A 21543-nucleotide genomic window follows, 5' to 3' on the forward strand; every position below is an offset into this window, starting at 1 on the left:
GGACATCAGTTTGAGCTATCCACAATACTCTACGAGCATCTGTGTACTTAAGCTGCAACACCGTTCAAAACTTCTTTGTTGACTTGAATATAAAAAGAGATAGTATCAAGTACCAATCAAATAAAGCTCTCCATGCTATCCCCCATCACGCTGTAGCATGCAGCTGTGCCAACAGGGCATGCACTGCATACTAAGGAAAGGGGGCAAACAGAAGGCCAGTGAGCGGTAAGTAAAATGTTTTTACTTACCCCTCAGTAGGTCTTTTGGTGGCCTATGGGTCGCCTTGGACCTATGCCAGCTACGTAATTGGCATAAGACTGAGAAAAGAAAGGAGGTAGGGCAGGCTGGGAAATTGATTACTGCTATCAGGATCTACCCCCTCCCTCCCTGAAACTGCCAATCCCCCCACCCAAACCTCCCCCTCTCCACCCATGACATATCCTTTCTATTGACTTATGTTAGTCAGCATGCACAAGGCTCTGCAGTAGCAGGTAGGCATAGCTGCCAACCAGTTCCATTGGTGGCTTCGAAACTCTCAACAGCAGCACTCCATTTACAGTGGTGTCCAATGGCGTTGCTGGGAGGGTGCGGGCTGCACTGGGTGACGTGCACGGGGGGGGTGACACCACTACAGGCCAAAATTTTTTAAATCTTGGTATTTTTGAACAATACCACCATGTTATATATCATTTGATGTGTGATTTTACACATATAGCAATGAAACAAAAACCGTTTTGCAATATCTCTATCAAAAGTTATAGCCAAAAACCAGTGCGGGTGGGGCAATGGTACATCACCATGCCCACTGCCTGGGGCCCCACCCATTGCATGGGAGGAGGTCCATCATGTGAACAACACGCTGGCCTCCCGCACCGGGTGACGCAAACCCTAGTGTCACCACTGGTGGCGCCCCTGCATTTATTGCAGTGGAAGACAACTTCCACTGGTGTAATTGTAACATAGCACTGGGTAATAAGGGTATGACATTTAAATACACAGGGGGTACAACTTTGGGGCTTATTAATTTTAAAAGGAATAGAGCAAAACTTGTCCTCAACCTTTTCCTTTAATATTAATATTAAAGGATTTAATATTATTTATTGTTGGCTTGATTGCCCAGAAATATTTTGTATATTCCTGAAAATGGTAACCAATAAAATATAACAATCTGAAATCCTTTACATTAGGTAAAGGCTTAATTCTGGGCTCTGTTGAATACGAAGAATAATCTGAATTTTGAAAAATAAAGTCTTAGGAAACAATTTTTTTTAAGAGGTAAAATTCTTAAATAAGGAATTAAAACAGACTGAACAGATAGTACAAGTTGCTTATATCAAACACAAGAAATTTTAAATGATTATAGCAGCTAGAGTGAAAGTTTTAATTATATTTTATATGCAACAGTAAGGTCTGTCTCACTGATTTTATAGAAGCTATTAAAGTATAAGAAAAAAATGTGTTTATACTTAGATGCCTTCTGCCGCTAATTAATTCTAGGCTTTAAAGTTTGCAACAGCATATATGGGATGATACACTCAGATCATAAAGTTTATTCTTGAGTCTAGCATAAAAAAATCTCTGAACTGGTTATATATAGGAAATCTAAGAAGTGGGAAGAAAGGAATAGGACGTCTGGGGCACATTTAAAATACTAAAAAGTGTATGAATGCAAATTCTATTTCTCAGGGGCTTTGTCCTCTGGGCTACGGAAAGCACTTTGATGAGAAATGTCTTGACAGATCCATGTTAACAAAGGTAATGCATCTCAGGTGATCAGTCTCAGGTCTCTTTATTAGAATGCTAGCTGTTAGAGTCACAGAACTTTAGGGAGGCATCACTTAATTTTGTCCAACGTGAGTGAATAATTTTTTTAGAATGGGATGTGTGATGTTTGAGGTCCCCCTGCCCCCTTCTGATACCCACATGTTTTCCTTAAGGAACGTCTCAGTGTAAGGCTCAATATCCTTGCTGGATATCAGTGAGGTGTCATGCGTTCAAAAAGCTGAACTCTTGAATAGATACAGTTGGGGTCCAGGGAGAAAAGTTGCATGTGGAGATTATGTTGCTTTTAAGTTTGCTTGTAATTACTTCTTAATTTTTGCTTTGAACCAAACCTGGGCACTTTTAATGCCAGTCATTTTCCAAGCCTACTTGCTTATTTTTCCTCTTCTGAAGTATCTAACTCCTTCTCTGCTCTTCATGATAAACATAAATAAACTCTTATTATGTTTTAATCCTTCACCTGTCTGTTGGCAGGTGAACTCAATCAAAGCCTTGCCTGGATTCTAGCTACAGTTAAGATGGTAGCAGAATATTTCGATTGTGGTTCTAGGGCAAATCAGGGAAAGGAAGGAGGCACCAGGAGCAAGGTGCCCCCCCCCCACTCACCACTGAGTACAACAACTGATGTCCAGAACAATGCCATGGCCCCTGGGATAACAATGGCCCCATATCTGCTACCACAACATTATTAGCCCTGTTATACTACCAACTGGGTAGATGGGACTCGATAGCCTGGGTAGATGGGACTCGATAGGCAGCTCATCTGAGAGAAGGAAAACTCTGATTCCAAACCTCCACTGCCTTGTGGCTACATCCAGTTATGGAAAAGGCTTCAAGAGTCAACCTCGAGGCAAAATCCGGAGCCGGAGTCCCTGAGGCAGTTCATGGCTGAACACAGTCACGTTCTGGCAACTCCTGCAATGCCGCTGGAACCAACTGTATTGGCTTCTGCCTTTCCATTGAACCATTTCAGCAACGTGGAGAGGGGGGATTTGCTGCATGGGAAACAGTCTATCCTCCATATCTACTTTACCCAGGCTTCGCACACTGGAGAGGACACTCTGTTCTAGAACCACCAATCAGAGCGCGATACCATAGTCTTCCGAGACTGAAGGATGCCAACCAAAAAAAAAATACTATATTTTCATTGTAAGTTGCAGAGCGCTGTCATGTTATGCATTGTTCTGTAGCACAGAATTAGGCAGAAGGCTATGAATGATACAAGACTCAAGAGGTTTTGGCTACATGGCATCCTAAAATCACTTCAGTCATTTTGAAGCTACTAATTTAAGCTACTATACATGCAATTTCATACATTTACAAGTTATCTGTTTATATTTCCACATATATAGTCACACATTATGCCTCTAAATTTTTCCCCCTGTGGCCAATAGCCACTCCAGAGGTAGGGGAGAATTCCCAATCCAAATTACCTTTCCAATGCATGTTGTCTGAGAAAGAAAAAGATGTCAGGAGCTCCAAACACAACACTCTCATATCACTTCAGATCTGGCTGCCAGCCCAGTCTTAAAGGCTTGTTAGCTGGTTTTACAATACAATACAATACAGGTATTTATATACCGCCTTTCTATATCCTCAGATTTCTCCTTGAACTTTATTCAAGGCGGTTTACATGGGCAGGCAATTTAAATCCCCATAGGGATTTTTACAATTTGAAAGGTTCTATCTTTCAAGAAACCACAACAATCAGATGTTTCTGTCTTGATCTGGCCGCACATTCTGGCCTCCATCCTCCCATGCTCAGAGCAGATGGAATAACTGGGCTCAGCTTGTCAGCTGCTTCAAGGTCGCACGGTGCCGGTGGCTTTGAACTGGCGACCTTCAGATGTTATCTTCAGGCAAATGGAGGCTCAACCCTCTAGACCAGACCTCCTGCCCAGGTCTGGTTTTGACCAGGATCGGGCTGTTTAAACTTCCTTCTGGTTCTACTGTTCAGCACAAAATATTTCAGAAATTTCTCTCCATCCATGCTAAAACTGACAAAATGATTGATAACTGTGCACTGGATTAATTCACCCTTTAATGAGCTACTAACAACTATAGATCATTTTCACCTACCTGCTTCAGCCTTCTGCTGCTTTTCAATCTTTTCCAGTCTCCCTAGCAAAGAGTCAATTTTTGTTTTGATTTGAGTTAACTCCTTCTTGATCGTTTGCAATTCATCGGATTTCACTGAGTGAGAAAAAATAATAAAAAAAGAAGGGGAAGAAGAAGAAGGTAGGAACCTTGAAACAGATCACAGTTTCAGCTCAGAGGAATTCTAGCACAATATCATCTTTATACCCTACAAACTAGAGTTCAAGGCATATCTTCAAATATTATTAGTTTTAGATAGTCTTTAATCTTTACGAGGAATAAATCCACCCTTTGCAAGGTGTAGAGATGTACTCCAATGTTCAATTTTTCCCATGCAAATATAAAACCTAAAGGACAAATTTTAGCTTAGATTAGAACAAAGAATACATTTTGCATGTATATGTACCATCCTATCCACACTTATCTGAGAATAACAGCCCATTCCTGACTGGGACTGGGTTATCATGTGCAGCCATTTACGACAAGGAGTTCTGTTGTCATAAAAACAGCTGCTGTCATAAAACAGAGCACACAGTGCTCAGTCAGTGACTATTTTGGGAGCATTGCCGCAAGACAGAATGTTTGTTCCCTTACTTTGGGGTTGGAATGTGGCTGCATCAGCACTTGTAAGTTGGATAGGATTGAGCCCTTAGAGTAGTCAGATGAGTGATCCCAAGCAATCAAGGGCCCAATCCTATCCAACTTTCCAGCCCTGGTGTAGCCATGCCAATGGAGTTTGCACTGCATCTTGTAGTGAGAGGGTAGCTATGGAGGCCTCTATAAGGTAAGGGAACATTTGTTCCCTCATCTAGGGGTTGCATTGCAGCTGCACCAGGGCTGGAAATCTGGATAGGACTGGACTCCAAGTTGATGTCAAAAGACCATGGAGCCAGTCAGATTGGGTACAGAAGAACGAACAAAGCCAGAGTGAGGGCAATGCTTCTTGTATCAGGAATGCTGATGATTCAATGCCCATTGGAAATCATATCCCAATTGGCTGGAATCAATCATCTGATTGATAAAGGCAGCACTGTACTACTTCTCAGTGGACCAATATTTTTGCCCACTGTTGACACAATGCCTGAAAAATCACCTGAAAAGGAGAGATGCTTTTTTGGTGTTCACAGAAATGTTGAAAATTGTTGAAATGAAATGTTGAAAACTGAAAAGCACTTCTTTTCATTTCAGTCATAACTATAGTCATAACTATAAATTGATTGTCTGACGTGTAGAAAGAAAGATTAAAGCTTACTTTGGTAGGCATAGGAAGTATTTAAATCCATCTAATATCATATCAAGCTGTTCATCTTTTACACTCTTAGAAAAAAATGGCTATTACACAATCAACAGTTCATTTATGAAGCACCAGTTTGACTACATGTAGTTTTTTCCCAAATATATCCTCTGAATCCATAAAGAAACAAAGGAGAAAATGGTTCAGTATTTTTCCCATTTGCCATTTCTCATATACAAATATTCTGACAACATCTGTTCCATCTTTTCTAGCAGAAAGCAGAATTTGTCATGGAACATCAATGCAGCAATCTACATTTGCTGCTGCTTTCAACAGAAACTACAAGGAAGCTGTTTCATGGTTGACTTTAAAGGAAACTGGCTGAGGATGGAAAGATTTATTCTGCAAGCTACTGGATTTAATAAGAAAAATTGGTCACCAATTTAGAGGAAACTCCAGTTGAGGATGGCAAGATTTATTTCACAAGCCACTGGATTTAATCAAAAAAACACTGGTCAGCAATTAGTCAGATTCAAAGCAAGGTTCAAATCCCACAAATTCATTACGAAAGCAAGTGGGGGACATTTAAGTCTTTGCTCTGCTTCTAGCAGATAATTTGCCACTTCTAGAAACAGACCACTCTACACCATTTTTGCAGACGCACAAAAATCCTTATATTGATCTGAGGCTGGCTCTCATTTGTAATGCTTTCAGACAGCAGAGCATGGATGGGATAGTCATCTCTTCCAGTATCATACCATCCCAGTGTTTGGTCACTGGTACTCCCATTGCATATTCCTATGATCGTCACTTCAGGAACAGACTTTCTGCACCTCAGCCTTGTGCCCAGACTCTGACCATAGTCTCCTATTTCTGCAGAACAGCGAATGTGCTGGGCACAATTCTGTTACAGGATGGTTCTGTGTAAAGATGGCTTCGCCATGGCAGGTGCAAAGTGAAGTTGCTAGCCTAGGTTTGGGCTCCCAGTAGATTCTGACCCTCGCAGGGGTGGAAGATTACTTGCATGAGAGTGTTGCCACTCTGTGGCATACCCAGTGGCATAGTTAGCCAGGGGTGGGGGGTGGTTCACCCCATGTACTACCCTTGGAGGGGGTACCATGAGTGATCTTGTGGTGGTTAGGAATAATACCATCATGTTACGAACATAAGAACGTAAGAACAGCCCCACTGGATCAGGTCATAGGCCCATCTAGTCCAGCTTCCTGTATCTCACAGCGGCCCACCAAATGCCCCAGGGAGCACACCAGATAACAAGAGACCTCATCATGCCCTCCCTTGCATCTGGCCTTCTGACATAACCCATTTCTAAAATCAGGAGGTTGCGCATACACATCATGGCTTGTACCCCGTAATGGATTTTTCCTCCAGAAACTTGTCCAATCCCCTTTTAAAGGCGTCCAGGCCAGATGCCGTCACCACATCCTGTGGCAAGGAGTTCCACAGACCATTTGATGTGTAATTTACAGCAGAATGCAATGAAGCAAACTGGAGTGAAATATCTCAATTCTATCAAAAGTTATGGCAAAAAACCCCAAAAAACAAAAATGCAGCTGTCTTAAGTTAACAAAAAGTACCATTTTCCTTAACTAAAATGGACCAATGAAACTGACTGTTCAAAGAACCAATGAGATGTTGTTATGACACAGCATGGAACCCTTAAGGTGTTAGCAAGGTGACACCCTGGAGGGTGACACCAGGGATGGTTCCAGTGTTTGTGTTGGGGGAAGTATGAGCATTACTTTAACTCCAGAGCCCAGGTCAAGCAGGCCTGGGCTCCTGGGTGAACCTGGGCCTCAGTGGCCAAGGTTTTCTGAGCAGGTAAACAAGGGCTCCCATCCAGACTTGGAGCCCAGATCTACCTGCCAAGTACACCTGGGCTTCCATTCTGACTGCCCTCTAGACCTCTTTTCTAGGCAGGTAGATCTGGGCTCCAGTTTGGATTTGAAGCCCAAAGCTACCTATTGGGTAGACCTGGACTCCCATTCAAACTGCCCTCTGGAGCCACCTCTTCTAGGCTGGTAGGCCTGGACTCCTGTCCAGACTTGGAGGCTAGATCTACCTGCCAGGTAGACCTGGGCTCCCATTCTGACTGGCTTCCAGTTTTGCTCCCCATCCTGGTGAGTGCATTACCCGCTGACAAATTCATTTTGTCATATGGGAGTGAAAAAAATTTATGGGCTCTGGGTGTCAAATGACCTAGCCTGGGTAAGGGCTACTCGCCACAATGCGGCACACAATGGAGGTGGCACAAGATAGCACAATGGAAGTGGCACAAGGTGGCACAAGTCCAAGAAGAGTGGAGTGGCTTGAAGCTGCTCCGATCTGGGTTGGGATCCGGCATAACTGCCGGGTCCCAGCCCCACCCCCAGCTCCCCGTGCACCCGCTCATCATCCGCCCCCTCCCGCTTCCTCCCCACCCCCACCCCCACGCCTACAGTTGCCTCTTTTGTCGGCACGGGTGCGCCGACACAAGCGGCAGTGAGGAAGCATCTAGATGTGCATTTCATGATGTGCATCTAGATGTGCCAATCTAGATGTGCCGATCCGTGCATCTCATGTGCATCTAGATGTGCCGATGCAGCTTCCTCCCACAGAGGTGCAAATGTGCTTTATGGGACTTGGGCCAGCATAAGGCACATTTAGGATTGCACCCTAACTTGCGTTCCCTAGTACTTGTGTCTTGTGTGTACAATGTCCTATACCAACCTGAATGACACTAAGCTGCCCCCTTAGGGGGAAGGATGAGGGTGCTGCCATGATGACAGTACCTACTCTTGTCTTTTTCACCATGTACATAACCCACACTTCTGGCCATACGTTTCTTATGTCCTGAGTGTCGTTATGATGCTGCCTTTTTTTTTTGCTTAATTTCAGACATTCATCTGTTTAAACAAGAGGAATACGAGTCTTGGATAAACAAATACATAAGTGTCACAGCAATTTAGAGTAATCCAGAATATCAAAGAGTATGACTGCAATTTAAACCTATCCAGGTGGAAGTCTCATGTGGACAATTCCAGGATTTTGTTAACCTTGGTTCTAAATGCAAATGCTTGTCTTAAAGGATTTAAAATATTATTAAAACGATTAGCAATTCTCTTTCCTTGTGTACAGTGCTTTGTGATCCTACTTTTCTTCATAGCTGTGAGATGACACACAATCATCCAATGAAGTGAACATCATAAAGCTGCTATGCACTTACCCGGTGGTGCTGCAAGGGGGGTGCGGGCCGTACCAGGTGATGCACTGGGGGGGTGACGCACCCTGGGGGAGGACGCACTAACATCGCGGCATTAGGAGCTACTATGTCATGCCATACACCATTGGATGTGGAATGGCCAGCGGAGTGCAATGCAAAAAACAGAATTGAAATTGCTCCTTTCATTCAAAGGTTATGGCCAAAAAACCAGAAGGGAAAAAAGCATGGCTCCCTATGGAAAGTGAAAGTGAGCTGTATCGTGTGTTTACTCGCGAGTAGGCGAACTTGCCTTAGTGCATCAGAAAGGGCAGGCTGAGAGGAATCCAACGACACCAGAATGGATCTGATGGAGCTCTTTTTTTCTAATGTTTTCTATTTTGCATTTGCAAAACCAGGTGGGTCTTTGTATTGATATGCTTGAAAAAGAACTTTAAACTGGGCACTGGGAGGGCTGGAAATCTCACTGATTCTTTTTGGGGCATTGTTATTGCAGGCAGACTACAGAGTAAGCTCCATTGACCACTATGGGACTTACTTCAGAGTAGACATGCATAGGATTGGGCTCACAGGCTGCACTCCTACCCACACTTTCCTGAGAGTAAGCCCCATTGATCACTATGGGACTTACTTCAGAGTAGATTCACTTGGTGGAACAGGACTGGTTGCCCCTTATTTAATTATTATTTTTATTTTAATTTAATCATTTATAATTATTTATTTCAATTTGCTTGATGATGTCACTTCTGGCCATGACATCACTTCCAATGGGTCCTGGACAGATTGTCATTCTAAAAAGTGGGTCCCAGTGCTAAAAGTTTGAGAACTGCTGCAATAAGTTGTTAGTAAGTTGACTATGGGGTGTGTGTGTGTGTGCGTGTGTGTGTGTGTGTGAGACTCTACAAGTTTTCAAAATCACTAAAATCAGAATTTGGAGGAATAAGACCATCATGTTATATATCAATCAATGTGTAATTTCATGCAGAATGCAATGAAACAAACCACATTGAAATATCTGTGTTCTAACAAAAGGTACAGCCAAAAAACCAGTGGGGGCAGGGTGATGGTACATCACCACAGCTACCACCTGGAGCATTGCCACATGGGGCATGCACCTCCTGCACCAGGTGACGCAAATCCCAGTGACACCACTGCATTTACTTGGGAGTAAGTCCCATTGAATTCATTTAAACTTACTTCTGAGTAGACATGCCCAGGATTGCACTGTAGGAATCTGAGGGTCCAATCCTATCCCGCTTTCCAGCTCCAGTGTAGCCATAACACAGTCCCATGGTAAGGGAACACATGTTCCCATATCTTAAGAAGGCCCCAGGGACTGCCCCTCCACCACAGGATGCAGCACACACCCCACTGGCACAACTGCACCAGCACTGGAAAATTGGATAGGATTGGGACCTGAATCTAAGGCTCTTGGATGGCCTTTGTCTAATATTAGGTTGGCTTTATGAATTTCAGCAATGTTCTTTTTTTCTTCGTAGTAATAGACGACTTAAAAATTAAGTAAGAAGATGTATATTTTAATTTGGAAGGATGACAAAGCAGCTGCCTTGGGTGCCCTTCAGGGAAAAAAGCGGAATATAAATCGAATAAATAAATAAAATAAATAAATAAACATAATAAAATGTCAGCTAGATCAGAATTTTTTTTCCTGCTGGTACACACTTGTTAAGAAGACGCTTCTTGTTTTCTCTGTATGTAGCACCCTGCAGAGTTGATGGTTCAACTCCTCTAATGAATGCCCTGTGAAATTCATTATGCTCCTCTACAAATCAGCAAAATCATGTCTTCCCTTCTCTCATTCAGAACTGCTGGCTGAGAACGGAAGCAATTCCAACAGCAAATCAAGCATGAAAGTCTCTCTCTCTCTCTCTCTTATAGAAACCTGTGCATTTCCAATTAATTTTTCAGGTGTGCAGGATATGAAGCATATATTTTTCTGTAATGCACTGGGACTTGAGAAAGGCTGGGCTTTTTTGCCATTGTAATCAAAATGAAGCTGCATAAATGTAATTTTCAAATCTAATTCAAGGAGAGCAAAGTTGTGCCTCAAGGCGCTTGGTGTCAAGGCAATGTCTCAAGTCAGAACAATGCTATTTGCTGGCTCCCACATTGTGATACTCTCAGTTGAGATGCTTTGTTCTGCTTTAATGGGTGAGTTCATATACTATATAGAGGAAGAAAATAAAGTGCAAATTTGTGTTCTTTTCTCTGTTTAAAGAAAGGAAGCTGCTGTGTGTCTCTCGTGGACAGAATTAGACAATTCATCCTTCCAGCATATCACTGTCTTTGCTGAACGGCAGCAACTGTCCATGATTTCACAGCAGAATTTTTCTCTATCTAGCTGGAAGTGTCAGGCATTGAAATTGGGCCCTTCTGCACGCACAGGATGCACTCCACTTCTGAGCTGGAGCCCCATCCCTGGGTCAATGTGGGAAGTGTTCATTACAGGTCTCACTCTTGGTAGACTCCATGAGTACCAAGTTATTACTGGAGCTTAGAGGTCTTGCTGTCAAGATGGTTTGTCTTCTTCTGTGCATTGTATCAAAAGGGTTGTGGAAACCAGTCTTACAGCCCAATTGTATGCATGTCTACTCAGAAGTAAGACCCATTGTGTTGATGGAGTTTACTCCCAAGTTCATGTGGATAGGATTGCAGCCAAGGGCATGTACAAATGTGAACCTTAGTTTGGTTTTTGCTTAAATATGTCATACAAATATTTAACATATACTGGTCAGTATATAAATTTGATTTCATAATCATTGCCATACCCACATTAACAATATTCTTACATGGCAACTCACAGTGTGTGAGAGGGTTCATGTCATAATCAGAGACAAAGCACAAATTCACAGCCACAGGATAGGGAATCAACCGAGGGCCCAATCCTATCCAACTTTCCAGCACCGGTGCAGCTGCAATGCAGCCCCAAGGTAAGGGAATAAATGTTCCCAGGCCCTGAGGAGGCCTCTGTGACTTCCTCCCCAACACAGGAAGCAGTGCATACCCTAGCAGCACTGGCACTGGAAAATACGATAGGATTGGGCCCTAAGGCAGGTGACCAGAATTGTGCCTCATTTGGTGATTTCAGGCTGCTTCAACCTGCCGATGACCTCTTGACTTGTGAAGAGCTTGCTATGTTCATTACAGACAAGACTCAGACTCTGAAAAGGACGCTCTGTTCCTACTGCTATGGAGAACTATAGGCTCCCAAGGGAACTTCATATACAGGCGGCCAACAGGGCTCCTCTGTTGCTTTGTGGCTCGTTTATAATATGGAAGGACAATAGTTTTCTCACTGTGTGACTTGGCAGACTTTACAACTATTTGCTAATAACCTGCTAATGCAACAAAGATTCACTTTTTCAGATGGTGCTCTTCTTATATTTACCAGGGAAAGTGTAACTGTCCCTCTTCATCCCAGCCCAGCATCTGTTCTAGTGGCTGTTGCTGGTGTTCATCTGCACTTTTCTGACTGTGAGTCCTTTTGCGACAGAGAGTGATTTAGGGCACAATCCTAACCAGGTCTACTCAGAAGTAAGTCCTATTTTGTTAAATGGGGCTTAGTCTCAGGAAAGTGTGGTTAGGATTACAGCCTTAGTTATTTTATTTTCTCTGTGAACTGCTTCATGAACTTTTTTTGTTGAAAAGCAGTACAGGTCCAGCCTTGTTATACACTGATTTTTTATACATGGATTTGAGTCAACACGAATGGCCCCTGCAAATGAGAAGGAATGTGCTGATCCCTGGAGGAGGGGAAAATGCAGCCCTTTAAAATCACAGTTTAAAAAACTGCTTTTTACTGTTGCAGAAAGACAGTTATACAAGTGATTACAGGTATAACCTAAGTTATATGAGCTGATGAGAAGGGCCCTTTAAATTAAAGGAAAATAATTGTTTAATAATGCCAGAGAGGGCAGCTGGCTGACAATCCATCAATCATTCTCTGTCCAGGTTTCATTCATTCCTTCCTTCCCCCTGAGCACGTGAAAGAAGGCTAAATGGCAGCGATGATCACCTTCTCCATTCTTTCTGCCTTGCTGGGGCTCCTGGTGAAGGGAGGGATTGCTGCGTCCTAGTGAAGCCTAATCTCCTGGAGAGAGACTGATTGACTCTGTGTGCATTACAAAGGTCAGCAAGGCTGTTTTTAAATCACCAGAGCAAAGAAACTTTGTTTTTTAAATTGATTTGCTATAGTGCATTTTTTGCCATCCATGTGAGTTCTTGGAACGGAACCCTTGCAAATAATGAGACTCAACCTGTATAAAAATATTCCTCCTTACCAGAACAGAGCAATAGATACAGATTAAGTTTGCAGTGTTTACTACAATAAACAGCACAGGTTCTAGCTGTAATTGAGACCCACTCCTGGAACCTTACCATGGGCTTCTTTGAGTTCATATGCCCCCCAGAGTTTGGGAATTCCGCTATCCTTCTGCCTTTGCTATAGCAGAGTAGAACTACTTCACTCCTGATATTACACACTGTTTACATTTTTAAAAGCACTTGAAAAATGTTTGTTTTCTACTAGTTTTCACATTACACCAATAATTTAAAGGTACCTTTCCATCCCTTCATGTCTGTTAAAATATTTTTTATTTTAAATTTTTAGGGCTTGAAGCATTATAATATTTAATACCGAAGACATGATATAAAAAAGAAAATTCCTACAAAGACTGCAAACAATGATTGTTTGTCTTTTCTTCCAAAAACCACTTTGCATGCGTGAATGAGAAAAATTCTGTCATAAAGCTGAAATGAAAGCCTGTTTACAGCAATTCCAGAAGTGTTCAGCTAAAATCTTTCCAGATGTCCTTTCCCCCAAGGAAAATATAACTACTTTCCCCTCCTTTAGCTATCAGCAGTCCTTGTGCCTCGTATCAGGCCATCCGTGTGCCTAGCAATCGTTAAGTTAGGGATAGCTGAGCATCCCCTGCTTGGTCTGAAAAGTGCTCACTAATTCACACACTTTCCAAATGAATAAGCACAAAATCTCAATAAACCATCAGCCCTCAAAAGCAGGGTCAAAACCTTCCTTCACATCTGTAAAACATTTAGGGAGAGGTGGAAGAGAAGTATTGTTCTAGGCAAACAGGTCAGTAATCTAAGTGGTACATCATTCAACTCACATTTTGAACCTGATGCAGAAGTTCCACTTGATGTAGACCGTGAAGCTCCTTTCATGGAAAACAGCCCCTTCCCGCGGCGAGTTGCTGTGACTGTTACACGTGGCCGTTTCAAAGGAATCACTGCACGTGGTGGGGCAGGCACTCGGCTATGGTAATCAAACAACCTTAAGGAAATGGAAACAGAGGTTTCAGAATACTTTATAGTGGTTCCATGTCAAAGACATCTTGCAGACTAAAGTTCCCCATTTTCAAAGAGAAAATTATTCTTTGAAATCACAATGGTTTTACATCACAGTTATATTAGATTTCAAGGACCTTTGTACATTAAGAAGCACATTTGTATTTCAGCCATACCCATATGTGTAGCTTTTGTGTAAATTCAGTAAGGAATATCATTATTAGGCTGTCCTTTTTTTGAAACATAAAACCTGCTACACATAATTTCATTTCACCCGAGTAATTATACCATGAAATTTTTTTCTAAACAATAACCTTAGCTCTATTATTACAGCTGTGGTTTCAATTTATAGTTTTCTGGTCTCATAGCAACATTTTACAGTGACATTTAGGCTAATCGGTCCTGAACTTCAACATTGCTGGGCTGAAACATCTCTGATGGATACATTAATGTGCAAGATTATTTATTTCACTATTCATTCAAGTCAGTAAGAAACAGCCATTCAGGCAGATCTGAATTAATAAGAAGAGAGAAGAGAAAGCACATAGAACTTGGCTGGCCCAGGGGACTGTCATCCCTGTTTTCTCAGCAGAAATTCACCTGTTACCTCCAAATAGTACTTGAGGTAGGTACTCTCAAATGATGCAGCAATTTTAAATAAAGTTCATTTCAAAAATTCTTGATGTGTCACCAGTTCCAGAGTCTAGGAAGTCCTCGGCCCAAGCCCTTTTCTGGGCTTCCCAGTGCTTGTGCGTGCATTAGAACATTTTCTTCTCCTGTCAGATTTCTACTCTGAGATTTACTATATTTCATTTAGTTCAGTTCACCTCAAATTCTTTGATTGTGTTCTAGTAGTTTAAAATAAATGTTTAAAAATAAAAAATGGGATTAGAATATCCCAAATAAAGACAAAAAGGTATGTTAGAGAGCTAGCCTAGGCATGCAGTTTCAGAAATATGCCTGATTGCGGCCCCAATTTTATGCAAGTTGCATGCTGGTGGGGTGTGTGCACCACTGGCAGCCCAGGCCTTTGCACTGTCACAAAAGCGCCATAAAGAAATGCCCACCGGAGCAAGTCTGTGAGTTTGGCACAGGGTGGGGGGAAAGTGGGGGAGGGTGGGAAGGGAGTGTAACAGGGCATGGGGAGGGGGCGAGATCAGCAGCACTGGTGTTGACCGTATCCTATCCCCCTTCCTGGGCCTGATCTGCCAATATGGGTCAATGTGGACTTGCGCCAGTGATATTGCAGGTTCAAGTTGATCCATTGAGCTGCTGGGGGGTTACCCCAAGGAGACCTCCAACAACCAAAATTCCCCCACACAATGTAGTGGAAGCCATACTGGCACCACTGCATTGTTGCAGGGGAATTTAGGTAGGATCTGGCTGTGTTTTCAGCAGGTCTCACACCAAGGTAAACTCATACAGAATTATATCATGGGGTTGTAATCCTATACACAAATCCCTGGGAGTAAGTTCCATTTGAAATCCATAAGTTTTCAATGTTAATGTAACAAGAGTTTCAAGCTGTCTGTTAGGGAGCTGTTAGGAAAAGGCAATGGACTCTAGTGCATGCTCTTAGCCCAGTTTCTCAGTTTGCCTCCTGCTGAGCTGGTGCTTCCTGGCTGAAGTCCTTTCAAAATGGTTTCAAAGGCGGCACTTGTGTATTCCCACTGATGACATCACAGCTTCTGCATTGGAAAAGTTCTGTTCTGTTCCCACCTTCCCTTGCCTACACCCATGGCTTTAACAGCAGCAGTGTGCATTAGATACTGCAGCTGAAACACCATCCTCAGTGCTAAGTAAGAGGTGAATGGACTTCACGTTTCTGCCTCACTGACCAAGAAAAGCCTTTCTTAGTTAAAAACAGCTGTTTGTGGAAAACTCCATTTTGGTCCCCCTTCTACATAGCAGTCCTTGGGGAGCAGAAGGGCTGTGCTGCAACATGGTTCCAAGTGAATCGCTTGAGCAGGATGAATCCAGCACCACAGATCACACTACCTGGCATAGCCCAGCACCTCAAGATGGAGTTGCATTCCTGATGCTGTGCACACTCAACCCAAACGATAAACCATAAAGGCAGTCACAAATCAGCCATAAAAACAAATTGAGTCCCATGAGAAATAAATGCAAACTTTTTTCTGACCTACTTATCGGAGAAATATGACAAACAAGGCATGTAATTTATGTACCCAAAGACAGGAATAAAAGCTACACCTACCGATTGTAGAAATCATCTCTGTAGTAATCGTAATCAAAGACGTAGCTGCTGCAAAAAGAATACAAAAGAGCCACATGAAGTGACGTGGGACACTAACTGCCTTACCTGAAAAAAAACCTTTTTTGTAACTTTATGATAATAAAATGTTAACTGAGTTTCTTCAGAACCTATTTTCTCCTAAAGGTCATAACGAACCACGTTAGCCCATGAAAAAATCCAAAAGTCATAGTATGGTAAAATTAGTATGGTAAAAATACCATAGTATGGTAAAATTTATGCAAATGGAGTCCTAATATGGGATGAGGATCCCTTACCCAAAATGCTTGGGACTAGAATTGTTTTAGTTTTCTTTTTTTCAGATTTTGTCATATTTGAATGTCGTACCTTGGAGATGGGACCCAAGTCTAAACATGCTCATAATGTATATGAAACATATGTTCATTGTATAAGGTGGCTTCATATGTTCCTTAGGTAATGCGTAGTCTCAGACTGTTTTACTGCACGCTAGAGAGTACCAGTAGTGGTCCTGGTGGTTTTACTTCCAGGGGCCACCCCCTCATTTGCCACCTCACCGACCCAGAAGTAATTGCAGTGATGTCATCATCACTGCAATTACTTCGGTGCCACCCCCTTCCTTCCTTCCCGCTTTGAAAAAAAGGGGGAAAGAAAGAGGGTGGCCCAGACTATGATATAGCCTTTCGCTCCACTTAGCAGAGATGCAAAAGGCTCCATCGATGCTGTTTCATGCTGCTGGAAGCGGTATCTAGGTGGAGAGTGCCACCTGCCTCCTGGAAGTGGCTCTTGCCTCCTGGATGCCACTTCCAGTGGTGCCAATAAGCTCTAATCATCTTGTAACTCACCATCTTGCTCCTCCAAAATTAGAGGTGAGCACCACTTCCGGCCAGCTACCCAGCCGTTCTGAGGGCTGCCCTCTTCTCCTCCCCTTTCTTTGAAGGGGAGGAGAGGAGGGTGGCCCTCAGACATGGTCAGGAACTGCTTTGACAGTGATTGCTGGAGTGCAGTCACTGTTGGTGTGGTTCCCCACTGATCTGAGGGCCACCCTCCTCTCCTCCCCTTTAAAGAAAGGTTCCATATTGCACTGATTAAAGTGGTGGCAGAGGTAACAGGTCACAGCTCCACTCCCTAAGCCTGGTGCCTAGGGCATTTTCCCCCACTGCCCCCTGAGTATGCCACTGGATAGTACCCCTGGATACAGATCTGCTCAATTCACAACCTTAGAGGTTGCAACTCTGTTTCCTGTTCTTCTGTATGTATTGAGTTGCTGCCTTCATTGAATAAATAGGAAACTTCAGATGCAGAAACTCCCCTCCCTTCACTGGCTGAATACCAGTGCTGGAACGAACAAAGTGAGAAAACCAAATAGGCACAGATAAGACTGATGTAAGATTAATGTGTGTGGTTAATTATTTTTTCCAATCAAAGTGAAACATATTTTCTGTGCAATCTTTGTAGAGGTGTTTGCTGCAGAACAAACAAAACATGAAGCAAAAGTAATCTGATTTTTAAAATTTATTTTTAATTCTTTTGGAAAGTGTTGGTGAATCATCTTGCTCAGCTTTATATGATCATGGAAACAGAAAATAGAAAACCATAAAAGTCTGAATCATGCCAGAAAATGATTGTTCCATTTGTAGTTGCCTTGGGCCATGCATTATACACTCACACCAATGTCCTTACACAATGTACAGTTTATATTCTCTTGTGTAATAATGGAAATAATAATGGAGGTTTAAAAAAAAAACAAAAAAACAAAAAACAAAACGAACACTTCTGTTTTCCTTAAAACAGCTAACTCCCCTTGCAATCCTGTATCTGTTTACTTGGAGGTCAATCCCACTGTGTTCAATAGGGCATAGTCTCAGGTAAGGATGTACAGAAATACAACCTGAGAATCTTAAATAGGGGGTGATAGCAGGGCCAACCCATCCATTGCCTCAGTTACCAGATTGGCAGGGGGTTGCCCACCAACTATTCACCCACCTATGCTGCTCTTACCAGTTGCTGGGTTTGAAAAGAAAGATGGGAAGAGAGGGAGGGAGGAAGTGTGGAGGACAGCAAGGTGGTGGGCTAGCATACGACACTACAACCCACCATTTTCCTTTCCTCCTCATTTCCTCTTCTACGCCATTCTCATCTTCCTTTTCAAATCCAGGAGGCAGGAGGAGCAGCAAAGGAGCACTGCTGGATAAAAAGAGACCAGCATTTGGCACTGTGCAAGGGGGCTGGAAGTGTTTGGTGTGCTGCCTTAGGTACTGAGAGGTCCTTGGGTTGGCCCTGGGTGATCGAATTCATGCACTGAATATGGCAATATCTTTAAAAGACAAGAACAATTGAGTTTCTCACCTAAATGATCCTTCAGCCTGTCAGTAATCACCAACCAACTGAATACGTGCCTCACAGCCCAATAAGCTGGATTTCTTTGCCGTTAACTTTTGTTTCAGGCCAAGTCAGCGCATGCAGCAGAATGAAGTGGAAGAATAGATAGTACTATTTTGGACTCAGGTGTGAGAAATCTGCTGTGTGGGCTTTACTGAAGCTTTTTGCAGAGAACTGGCATTTCAGCCTTTGCCAACACGGAGAGGCAAAATTCCCATTGCCTTCAGTGCAAAGACAGCAGAATTGCACCCTCTGGAAATAGCTGCCTCATTTACCGCTGAGCTCCACCCAGCAATTTTTTGTTAGCGACATAAGCTATTTTCATAAATGCTCTTTGGGAGCTTTTTAGGTCTCCTTTTCAATACACTACATAAACTTTACAGCATAAAAAACCTACAATAATTATCATTTCTAAACATAACTGCAACCTCCTCATTAGTCTCTTCCTCTTTAGTTGTACACAATTAAGAACAAAATAAAGGGCTCTGTGAGGATCAGAGACACAAAAGCTATTAATTTATTTGCAGATATGCACAGCATATCTGAGCGCGATTTCAGAGCGCGATACCATACCTTTCAGAGCGCGATACCATAGTCTTTCGAGACTGAAGGTTGCCAATACATGAATACATGATGCACAGCATTGCTAACATTATTTTGCAACATGACAAAGAGCGGCAATTAGCCCAGCTTTAATATTTAAGTATTTTATGTTTATACATCAAGGAAAGAAAACTATATATAATATCCTTATTCAGCTGAAAGAGATCTGCTTCAATGAAAAACTCATGTGGAGTAAAATGGATTTCATTCACATGTGTACCTGAATCCCCCAAGCCAGAAAACCAAAGGCTATTAGCTTTAGCTTAAATAAATCCTGAAACAGACCCTGTAGCTAAAGCTCAAGACTTTGGCCTCTTCCCCCTAACTGTACAGGACATCTGGGTCATAAAATAGGTAGAAGTGGGCCCCAAGGAAGTCCAAGGGTAAACAATGCCTGTTATCTAAATATTGCAGGACAAGCTTTGAGTAACCCCCCCCCCCCACAGGACAAGCTGTTCACAAACAATCTGAGGAAGTAGGGACTTGCTGACCAAAACATGTACTTTGGAATGTGCTGTCATAACGCATGTTTTCTATAGATAATGTTGCAACTGTCCCTTTCACCCCCTCCCCTATTGAAACAGGTCTATAAAGATGTAACTGATTCTAATGATCTTTGCTCACTTGCCCAGAGGTGAGCCCGTGCACGATAATAAAAGCTTTGTCTGAAGTCCTCTGCTTCTCCTGTCTGTGTTGGCTCTCTGAGAACCCAGGGGTACTCTGCTCCTTCGGGAACACATGGAACATACTAGGGACTACTGTCCCTGAACAGGAGCCTGGCAGTTTAAAACTGGAATGTAGCTCAGCGAGACATCACAGAATATGATATCCAGCGAACCAGAGAACCTGGGCTGGTGCAAATCTCTTGTGCTGGCCCAGGAGAATTGCAAATGTGCCATAAAGCACGTTTGTGCCTCCTCACGAGCAAGCAGCACCAGCACATGGAAGTACGCAAACACATAGAGGCTGAATCCAGCCTCCGTGGCAGCTTGCGGGGCAACCCTTGCCTCGGCCCAGTTGGGCTGACGCAAAGCTCTGGGGTGGGCAGGGAGGAGAGTAGGCATTCTGGGGTGGGGGGAGGGCAGGTAGTGGCTGGCCCCAGGGGTGGGTGGGTGAGAAGCGGGAGGTGGGGCTGGGATCCAGCAGGTATGCTGGATCCCAACCCCTGTTCCTGGGAAGTTCAGAGTGGCTTCAAGCTGCTCCATTCTCCTCAGACTTGTGCCATCTCTGGACGTGGTGCAAATCCGAAGAGACCCATTGAGGCTTGGGTGCCTTACCCAAAGGTAAGGGGAAAAGTTTTCCCTTACCTCTGGCTGAGCCACTTTGGGCCCCTATCCTGCGCTGGATACAGTGCAAGCCTCTTGACGTGCCTATTCCAGCAAAGGGTAGGATTGCGCCCTATGTGTATGAAATCTTGAGAGCCCATTTCAGGCACAGAAGGGAGTAGTGGCATGCAATATCATCTCAACTCCAAGGAACATTTTCCAGTATCTCATGGAGGCTTCCTACACAAGCTCCATTCATTTCCTAAGGCATTTCTATTTAATAAGTGGAAGTTTCCTTTAACATTTAAGGTACCTCATTTGTGTTTTATGTGTGTAGGTCTGCCACAATATCATAGAATATTAGAGTTGTAAGAGACCTTGGAGGTTATTGGCCAACCCAGTGCTCAGTGCTTGAACATGTCTGAGCCTACGCTTGAGCTTGAACCCATCTGAGGCCATCCCTTTCCCCTACTTTGTTTCCCACATACTTTCAGTTCCCACTGGTAAATAGCAGAGGACACAAATGCAAAATATTTCCAGTGGTAAACAGCCAAACCCAAGAGCCATAGTTTCCTTTAACTGTGTAGGGCATGTTGTATCTATGAAACTGCATGTTTGGTTTAAGTACAGCTGGTCCAGCCATGAGGAAACCTGATCTGGTTTTTATCAGGTTTTAAGGGGGCAGCAGATTCAGGGCTTTCTTCACCCTCAGTCTGCTGCTGCTTCCTTCCAGATTGCTGTGGGCATGAGCAGCATCAATTTGCTTCCCACTCTAAGGCAAAGGAAGTGGATGATCTGCTCTGACATTCAGGTTCCCCAAGTCAGGAAGTGTGGGAATTTCAAGGGTCCGCACTAACAAGCAGAGTTCCTTTGTTCCTGTGGTACCTTTTGATAAAACCAGAAGTCCTGCACTACCAGGTTTGCGAAAACTGTGCAACAGAGCACTGTAAAGGGCTTTTTGTTCAGCGTGCCATGCCAGAGACTGACTTAAGGCTGCACTGGGTGACGTCCTTGGTCACGCCACCCTTGAATTTACGGGTAATGAGATGCCACTCTTCTAAGCACATGGCATAGCCAATGTATATTCAGGGCAGTCTTTGTCAGATTGTATACCTGTATGATTGATTATCCAATTTATTGGCAATCTGCTCCACGTTGCTGGAGCACAGCTTGACATGACAGGTATAGAAGATTTCATTGACAGATTCAGGAATAAGTGATGAGCTCAAGGTTTGAAATGTTCCCACCACATTTCACTGAATGGCACCTTGATAAATTAAAATTGCAGTGGCAGCATCAGACCTGAAAGAATAATCACTTTCAAGTACAAAATAGGGCTCTGAAAACATTATGTACTCCCAAGAGATACAGTAGCCCAGAGAACACTGAACAAAACACAGTGGAA

At 43.1% G+C, this 21543-nt stretch overlaps 1 protein-coding gene across 1 annotated transcript in view; it reads right to left on the reverse strand.

Annotated features, from left to right (window-relative positions):
- The window catches only part of RALYL (RALY RNA binding protein like), a 153487-nt gene that overhangs the window by 13175 nt on the left and 118769 nt on the right, over positions 1-21543 (reverse strand). Inside the window, exons 4-6 of the mRNA XM_066624402.1 lie at positions 15874-15921; positions 13478-13641; positions 3862-3975 (exon numbers count right to left, since the gene is read on the reverse strand). Coding sequence (XP_066480499.1) covers positions 3862-3975; positions 13478-13641; positions 15874-15921 — 326 coding nt within the window. The remainder of the gene's footprint in view (positions 1-3861; positions 3976-13477; positions 13642-15873; positions 15922-21543) is intronic.

Source organism: Tiliqua scincoides, chromosome 4 (genome assembly GCF_035046505.1).
Source record: "Tiliqua scincoides isolate rTilSci1 chromosome 4, rTilSci1.hap2, whole genome shotgun sequence".
Lineage (NCBI taxonomy): Eukaryota > Metazoa > Chordata > Lepidosauria > Squamata > Scincidae > Tiliqua > Tiliqua scincoides.